Source organism: Ciona robusta, chromosome 4, assembly GCF_009617815.1.
Source record: "Ciona robusta chromosome 4, ASM961781v2".
Taxonomy (NCBI): Eukaryota; Metazoa; Chordata; class Ascidiacea; order Phlebobranchia; family Cionidae; genus Ciona; species Ciona robusta.
Genome location: NC_143238.1, coordinates 2,001,064 through 2,009,796, shown reverse-complemented (window position 1 = coordinate 2,009,796; position 8,733 = coordinate 2,001,064). Strand labels below are relative to the sequence as shown.

General features: G+C 36.1%; 2 protein-coding genes and 1 long non-coding RNA gene across 3 annotated transcripts; 2 read left to right on the top strand and 1 right to left on the bottom strand.

Annotated features, from left to right (window-relative positions):
- Window positions 1-331: 331 nt before the first annotated feature.
- Window positions 332-1,449, bottom strand: LOC149736501 (uncharacterized). Its single transcript, XR_016384911.1, has 3 exons — window positions 1,280-1,449; window positions 927-997; window positions 332-533 (listed from the first exon to the last, which is right to left on the bottom strand). It is a non-coding gene; the product is annotated as an uncharacterized LOC149736501 (long non-coding RNA).
- Window positions 1,450-1,895: 446 nt separating this feature from the next.
- Window positions 1,896-3,636, top strand: LOC149736500 (uncharacterized). The gene is made up of 7 exons (XM_089876753.1): window positions 1,896-2,181; window positions 2,271-2,340; window positions 2,474-2,559; window positions 2,628-2,771; window positions 2,839-3,024; window positions 3,085-3,165; window positions 3,225-3,636. The coding sequence occupies exons 1-7, from the start codon at window positions 2,110-2,112 to the stop codon at window positions 3,306-3,308; spliced, it is 723 nt and encodes a 240-aa protein (XP_089732879.1). The 5' UTR covers window positions 1,896-2,109; the 3' UTR covers window positions 3,309-3,636.
- Window positions 3,637-5,293: 1,657 nt separating this feature from the next.
- On the top strand, window positions 5,294-7,393 carry LOC149736499 (beta-alanine transporter-like). Its single transcript, XM_089876774.1, has 2 exons — window positions 5,294-5,906; window positions 6,273-7,393. The coding sequence occupies exons 1-2, from the start codon at window positions 5,718-5,720 to the stop codon at window positions 6,276-6,278; spliced, it is 195 nt and encodes a 64-aa protein (XP_089732900.1). The 5' UTR covers window positions 5,294-5,717; the 3' UTR covers window positions 6,279-7,393.
- The last annotated feature ends 1,340 nt before the right edge of the window (window positions 7,394-8,733 follow it).

Sequence of the window (8,733 nt, the reverse complement as noted above, 5' to 3'; positions counted from 1 at the left end):
TAACTTTTACTGTACGTACGATGTTGCTGCTGACTTTTATTTTTTGTTCATTCAACCGTGGACATATATTTTGGTTCATAGAGATCGCAAGAAAGGTTCAATAACAAGGTGAAGCCATTTGTTTTGCCACCGGTTTCAAGTTGTAACTTTAATAAGCTATAACTTCATGTTCACGTATACATGGTATATCTTAATTAACTCTGGGTATTCAAACTTTAACACTATACTGTCCTGGTTGGACGCAATCTTATTAGAATTTATTTTATGGTTGGTTATTAACAAGAAAGACATACGTTTTCCAAAACTTATCTTGTAAATGTAAAACACAATGTTTGCAATAGTGACACATGAGGTTTATTTAACACATTTTACACAAAACACACACTGTTATATTTAAAGCACTTAAACTGTTACAAAGATCAGCTTTTGTAATGGCACGCACAGCAGCACAACCTCCGATTAAATGTTCACGGTGCAGAATTTCTTCATTTAGAGTCCATTTAACAGTTCTTCAAGGTTATTTTCAAAGATATCTAAAATAACGTACAATTTTAGGTTTGCAATAATACCTTCTTTATAAGCAATTATTTATTGGCATATATAGGGAAGGTTTTATAGCGAGAGAAGCCAGGGGTACTGAGAATAAGACCAGGATTGATCTATTAGCTCACTGAATATGTAAGAGGGGGGGGGACGGGACACTTTTAGCACAGATATCCAAATATCCTGATCGTGTTTTATTAACAATTAACAACGGTCTGTCTGGGAGTCGCGATGATCCGGTTTTATAATTCTTGAAATTTTTTTTTGGTTTATTACAAAATGGAAAGAGAAAAAATGAAACGGTGTCCCACCTCCCTACAGCCTACTATATAAACACATAGCCCAGTGACTGTAATACATTAAAACGGTGTTCTTATCTTTACCATACGAATTTATATCATTCCCGATAGTTTCCTCATATGACTCCATTTTCTTTGAGTTCCAATGCCATCTTCTGCAACATTATTTTAGGCGATATAAAACCCATAAGAGTCTAATAATATGCCTATTTCGAACTTATAGTAGGGTGGGAGAAGAGGGGACACCTTTAGCAAATAATATTCAATTATTCGAATCGTGTTTTAAAAAAGCGCGAGAGTGCGTTTTTTCTTTAATATTCTTTGTTTACTATACCGAATAGAAAAAAATAGGTTGAAAATGTACCCCTCTCTTCCCCGCCGTACTGTATATGTTACAAAAATTGCATTTAAAAAAACATTCAATAATATTATGTTACCTCCTTCTTTGCTTTATCACTTGTCGAGTGGCGCAGTTCGGACATCTGAAGCTGTCGGCCTGCTGAACCAGTAATATTGAAACTAAAACGATAAGCAACACAAGCTTCATAACTTAACTCTTTTTTAATGTATATCTGTAGATTTTGTTTTTATTTATATGCGTGGCTAGCTTTTCATAGCAGTTTTGCAAGTTAAAAATCTTTTCGTCTTAACGTTAATGTCTATATATATAGCACTATATTATCATGTTATTTAGTGAACGGACAAAACATTCTAATAAACAATTTGTTTAGCACTTTGGATAAGTCTTATGGACTTCGGAAACCGGATATGATGCGTTTGCGGTTAAGAATAGTTAAACGGAAAACAATTAGTTAAAACTTTAAGTAGGGCCGTATTTTCAATAAAAAATACGTTCCCTGCAAAAATTAGGTTCACATTTTTTAGGATAGTCAACGAAACCAGTTTCGTACTGAATACCCGTGAACATAACAACGTCAACACTCTATATTCTTATCCGGATTTAACCAACCACGGCTTTGTTACCTTAACCAATTGTAATACCTGGGAAACCTAACACCGATTCTGTACATTTGGGCGTCGCTAAACAATTGTTCGGTGTGTGTAACGAACGCGTTACATCTAGTAAAACAACTCAGTTACTATGCACTTTCTCCGTCATACCATTACCTCAGTTTGGAATAGAGTTTCGATACATTTTAGCACGAAGTGATCAAAAAACGGATTACCCACACAGTAGCCGAAGCGTTAAAAAACTAGAAACGGCAGGGCATAATAAGTTGGTATTTGCACTGCTAAGTATCAGCATATGGCGTTTGCGGATAGAGTCAGTTTTGGCAACAAAAGAACTGCAACTATTTTGGCGGCTTCGTTTTCCGTGGTAAGGCGTGATATTATACTCATTTAAATTAATTTTCGTTCCAAAAAGATGTTGCGCCGTGTGTTTCTGATATTTCTTGTACGATACAGGCGCAGTTTTTCATCGAGACTCTGACGTTGTTTTGTCTGGCAGTTTATGTATCTGGACCAGTAAACACAGGTTGGTTAAATATTCTAAATACGTTTTGAGAATTCATGCATATCAAAGTCTATAGAATGATTTCTATGGACTTTAATGCATATATGCATCTTTTTTTTCGTATACCCGCATTATAATATATCCTTGCTTTCAGCTTTGAAAGTATTTTATGCATTTGCCGCAATCGGTTGTCCGTTGCTTTTGTTTGTTTCTTCTGTTGCTGTCCGAAGCATCGCAAAGGTATTTTTAACCAAACATTTTTAGGCTTTTTTTAAGCAAAAGTAACACATGCGTTGTTTCTATTTTAGGGTGTGAGCAGCGGCCTCTTAGTTTGGTTGTTGTGTTACTGCGTTGTATCGGTATGTGAACTGATTCTTACTTTAATAGCATTTATAAAGCTGGATAGCTTGCACGATCCATTTTTGTTCTACAACTCCGCATGGGCATTTGCTGTAAGTATGCTGCCGTAAAATATGCGCAGTTACTCCAACATCGGTAAATCCGTGTACTTCGTGATAGATACAACACTCAAATGGTCAACTCTATTTCGGCGCGCAAAATCTATCTACGTGCACTTTAGCGACGCAAGTGTCCCTTCCATTTGATCGAGAAGGCTCCTACGCAGTGTACTTGATTACCCAGAAGGGAGCAGACGGGCTTATAGCAGCATTCGCACTGCTTTTGTTATTTAAAAATATATTCAACGTAAGTTTATTGTTCCCGTAAAATAAAGAAACAGCAGAAACAAAATGGTTTTATATTTAGGTGATCATTCTTATCGTCGGTTCCTCGCATTATAGTGATATGAAAACCGGCAATGGCAGACGAAGGCGATATTCAAGACCCGTAATAAACTTCAGTGTATGTAATCGTATAACTTATCCAACGTTCTATTTATTTCGCAGGCATTTCCGACAGACCCTCACCATCGCGGCAGTGTTCCCCAACGGCGTGTTACCTTTTCCGGCATCACTGCAGTTGCAAGATGACCGCGTATCCGGAAAGCTATATTCCTGGTCGTTATTAAGCAGCTGTATTCTGTTAGTATTGTTCAAGCTGTACTGTCACGCACTTATTTTGTCCGTGTATGCGTTTATTTTAATAAAGAGCAAATTATATCGCATATACCATAAACATGCGTATACGCGATGGACAAAAGGTAGCGTTTTCCACTTTTAAGCCTATATACGGAACGGTAAAACGTATGAATAGCCCAACTTTACAGAGTAAGGCGAGTCTGTACGGAAGGGCACAAAGCGTATAAATAGCCAAACAAGATTCGGCTGCAATAAAACTATCTAGTATTTAATGCAAAAGCATATAGACGGCAGTATAGATTAGGCTATATTATAGTTGGGTGGGGGAAGGCGGAATATATAGCCTACTTTCAGCGCATAATGTGCAAATATCCTGATCCTGATTTATAAACAATTAACAACGGTCTGTGGAACTGGTGAGGATACGGTTTTATAATAATTTGTTTGATACAAAATGGGACGAGAAAACAGAACAAAAAGTGTCCCATGATTTTGCCCCACGCCCCCACCCTATATTATATAATCGAGCGTGAAGGGTAAACCTCGAGTTTTATTCTGCGTTTAGGAATGCATATTTAACAGACCATGTAGAACTGTAAGCCGTCGTTGGTACATATCTTACTCGTTAACTATTATAACAATTTTTATAAAGGAGGTCAAGCTCTGGTAGTTAGTTTCCAGGATGCAACGTTATCATGTTCGCTCTACATCATCTGCCATTTTTCGCATTTTTTTTCGTAGTTCTACTCGCCTTACCAAAATAGAAGCAAGGTGTTCGTATAAAAAGTTAAACTGTTAAAGAACCAATTCAGCTACACTTAAACCTGAAGTTATAAATCTCGACTGATTTGGTTTAAAAGAGTGTATAAGTCACGTCTATTCTTTTTAAACCCGATGTAGCAGCCAATACAGAGAGACCTATATATCACAACCTGCAGTGATTATAACCAACTGTGAGTTAAAACGATTCTGTAAGAAGTACGCGCCATCTGATTGTAATATGTCTTATAATTTATATAGACTGCATTGTATTACGATTGTTATACCACAGTCTTCCGTTTAGTACAGTGCAATAAGTCAATCAATTAGACAAACCAATGGTATACACGCTATATGGTTTGGACGTTTAGGATATACCCATAGTGTTACTCGCGGGATATGATATGTCTCCATTGAATATTATTACAATACGCCTTATGCTAAAACTGTCAATAAATTCAACTGAGTGTCCTATAGTTGTGTCAGTAAGAATGTCACATTTAATTTTGCAAGTCACACCACAGCGCAGCAGGCAGCATATAGCGACGTGTTTTAGAAACAAATGCAACGAGCATGTTTTGTTTAGTTCTATGTAATGTGACACGGTCGGAGTGTTTTGTAATTGGTGCCATTTTTCGCAACTGTTTACTTTGAGCGCGTTAAGGTTCATTTACCTTGAATGGGTTTGCTTTACTTTTTACGTATTTTGTAAGCCCTGCAGGGTCACACTGTGCAGGTCCTACAACGAGTGTATTTTTTCCTCTACATATTTTGATTCTTATCCTTCACAAGTCTTCGCTTTTTCCAGTACTCGTTGTGTGGGAGCAAGTTATGTTGCACGCACTCAATACCCGTAATAAATTTCACTATGTATTTATATTCGTAAAACTATCCCAACGATTTGTTTTATTTGCAGGTATTTCCGACAGACCCTCACCACCGCGGCACTTTCTCCGGCATCTTTGCAGTTGCAAGATGACCTTCGTAAATCCGGCACCGTGGTATAGTGGTTAGCGCGCCTGCCTGTAACCCAGAGGTAAAGGCTCGAAGCTGCTACCATTGTGGGCGTATATGTGTCCTTGGGCAAGACACTTAACGGCAATTGCTCCAACCCAGTGGTCACTATTGGATTGTCTAAATTATCAGCCATACATAAAAAAAAGAAAAAAATCCAAAAAAAAGAAAAAAATCCAAAAAAAATAATCACTCACAAAGTAACATACATGGTAACTCATAAGCTGGCACGAGGTGTTAAACCCGTGTGATAACGTTTGTCGTTTTCCGGCCACGCGTGGATAAAGTAAGTTACATTCATTCATCCGGAAAGCAATATTCCTGGTCGTTATTAAGCAGCTGTAAACGGAGAGTATACGGGAAGCACGCGCCATCTGAATATTATATAACTTATAATTTACATTGGCTGCATTTGTTTATGATTGTTCTACCAGTCTTCCTTTTAGTATAGTGCAATGAGTCGATCAATCAGACAAACCAATTCAAGGCCTATATAGGACTACCTTATACACGACATGGTTTAAACGCTTAGGATATTCATTTCATTCATTCTTGACACTAGTAGGAGATCAGAAATTTCTAGTAAACATGGAAAATAACTTTGCTGCTATTCTGGAGAAGATTGGATCACAGGGAAAGTATCAAGTATTAATGTGCAGCCTTATGATTTATAGCGCGGTGCCAAATGGTCTGTTTGGTATGGTACCCGTGTTTATACATGATACCCCGAACCATTATTGTAAGATACCGGAGTTGGAAGTATTGGCAAAAACTCAGGTGCGCCACGTTGTTACAAACCTGTATACAGTGCTTTAAATAAATTAGGCAGTTTTGAATCAACTTTTTCAACAAACAGAATTTGAGTCAGTGCCATAGGTAATCAGTTTACAATTACCAAATTCGTATTTCTATTCGCAAGCATAACATTATTGCGTTTTTGTATTTTTTTATAGTGTGAGTAGTTCACACATAAAACAAGTTCTGTATGGATGAATGTAACTTTTAAATTCTTGCAGAACGAGACGACTTATATATATGTTATTTAAGGGTGTGCTCTTTCACAAATCCCGTGTCCGCTATTATAAATTATAAGCGCACTTAATACTTATACACAAATTAAACTGCATTTTTCTATATTCACAGATATAACGACATTGGTTTCACATGGAATGGAACGTCAGCAATTCCAATGCACGCGAACAACAGTAACCGTGTTATATTGGATTGCAACCATGGATGGGTATATGAAGGTGACATAACTACGATATCCACAGAGGTGCTTGCCATTTTGGATTCCTTTAATATTACAGATTTGGAAATGCCTGTAACTCTTACTGTTTGTTGTGTTTCTGTGACTTTTATTGTTCTATAATTCTAAGGTGGATGTACACAGTATCCGGTGTGAATTCCGGACAAAAGTACAATACAATGTTACTCGATTCTGACAGCAAAAATTCGACCCGGTGTTATAATATATTCGTTTCGATTGATTTATTTGTACCGGGCGCTATTGCGCATGCGCCAAGACGCTACTGCGCATGCCCACACTCGGTCTAAATTTATCACGACCCTCCATTAAAAACGTTCCAGACAAGATGTTTACACGTTAAAACTTTAGTTTTGATTTAAAGTCATCAGAACTGAGTTGGTATGTTATTTGTATCCTATAGTAAAAAAGTTTGGGCTAGTTCAATAAGCACATTTTACTTATAATTTACGGTGCTGGTGAACCTCTCTGTAACCCTTACTGTTCTGTAACTATATGTTACGGGTATATCATTCCGACTAATATGAGACGATAAAAAAAGACAAAGTCGTACTCCAACCTACTATATTTAACATAAATAAATATCAGTACACATATGATAGCTATTATAAATAACTATAGCTATCGTATAATTTAGTGGGACGGTGTTTGTTCGAACGGTTGGCTCATCTAGGGGAGTCGTGAGGATACGGTTTTATAATTCTTTGAATGTTCTTTGTTTTTTATCTATCGGGACAAGAAAATAGAATAAAAACGTGTCCCGTTTCCCCTCACCCTATAGTATAGTATATTAAAATTGTCGACATTGATAAATATACTTTCTAATATTTTTACGCAGATACACCATTTGTTGTTCGGGCGGCGGAGGTAAAAGTGGACCAAGTATTCGTCAAAGTCTGTCCGTTTAATTTAACTACCTTGTTACAAATAAAATACGCAGTTCGATGAACTCCAAGTCATTGTCAAGATGTTTTATTGCTTAGTAAACTAACAGGGAAGCACTGTTTTCTTCTTGATGTAAAACCCGGCGACTTCGTATATAAAAAAATATTTAAGGCGGGGACTATATAGCATACTAATACAATATGGGAACCGTAAAGCAGCAAGATTAATGTTTGTGTTGTAGGTTAGGGGGAAATGAAACACTTTGTCGGGCGAGTCTTTTATTCAGCAGTATTACCACGACTTTATAAGGCGCGCGTCGAAGCTCATTATTGTTGTTAAATATTAAAAAAAATATGTTAAACAGGTAAAACATGCGAAATAGTAAAGTGCTAGTCTTGAATGCTCGCTAAATTATAGTAAAGCTGATGAAATATTGTAGTTTACTACGAGTGTGAAAGATGAAACTAGTTTCATGTATATTCATAAAGAAACTTGAATATTCATAAAGAAACTTGAAATAAAATTATTTCAGTTTTGTGAAAAAAACTAAGATATAAACATGACATGAGGTAAATAGACAGGGGTCAATATGGCTTTAATTTCGAAAAAAAAAACATTTTAAAGTTATAGATCAGTTCACATGGCAAAGAAACTAGCACACCCGGTTAATTTCGGTAGGTTAACTACAAGTTGCAGAATACTATTAATATAAAAGAATTTAAATTTTAAATCCGTCATTCCCCTCATTGCTGTTTTGTAGTATTGTTATTATTGTCAAACTTTTAAACGTTTGCTTTTAATTCAATAATTTATACCTCAGGCGTAACCAAATATAATACACTGATATATTAACAAGATATTATAAGGGAAAAATATTCTAAATTCAGTCACTTGCACTTTATCAAAGTGCAAAAATACATAACCGCGTTTCAGAAGTTATTATGATGTGACGTAATCATAAGTTATTATGACGTAATAAAGCAAATTTTGTTAAACTTATATACACTGGCCAATTTTCTCATTTTTATATTAATTTCGAAACGAATGCTTTTTTAGATCTGTAGTATACAATAGCCAGAAAAATTATCAGGTATTAAATAGACTTAACAAACAAAATTTTGCTGATCCAAAGCGGCTTGTGTTTAAGATGTATCTAATTTTATTTGGTGTAAAATGCAGTCATTTTTTCCAAGTAGCCTACCTATTATGCAGAAGTTTAACTTGTTTCTGCAGAACACGTTATGCTTGACTGGCAAAATCGGGTTTCCTGTACTAAAAAGTCTGCTATGTACGTTTTCTGCAAGAAAAATTTCGGACCTAGATTTTTTTTTAGAACTGTTAGGTGTCAGAAGAAACAAATAGCGATAAAACAGACAGCATTTGTGGTACGAACTAGTTATTTTATCACTTCAATGTGCTGTGTAAACTGCTTTTCTGTTGTTATGTAAGCAA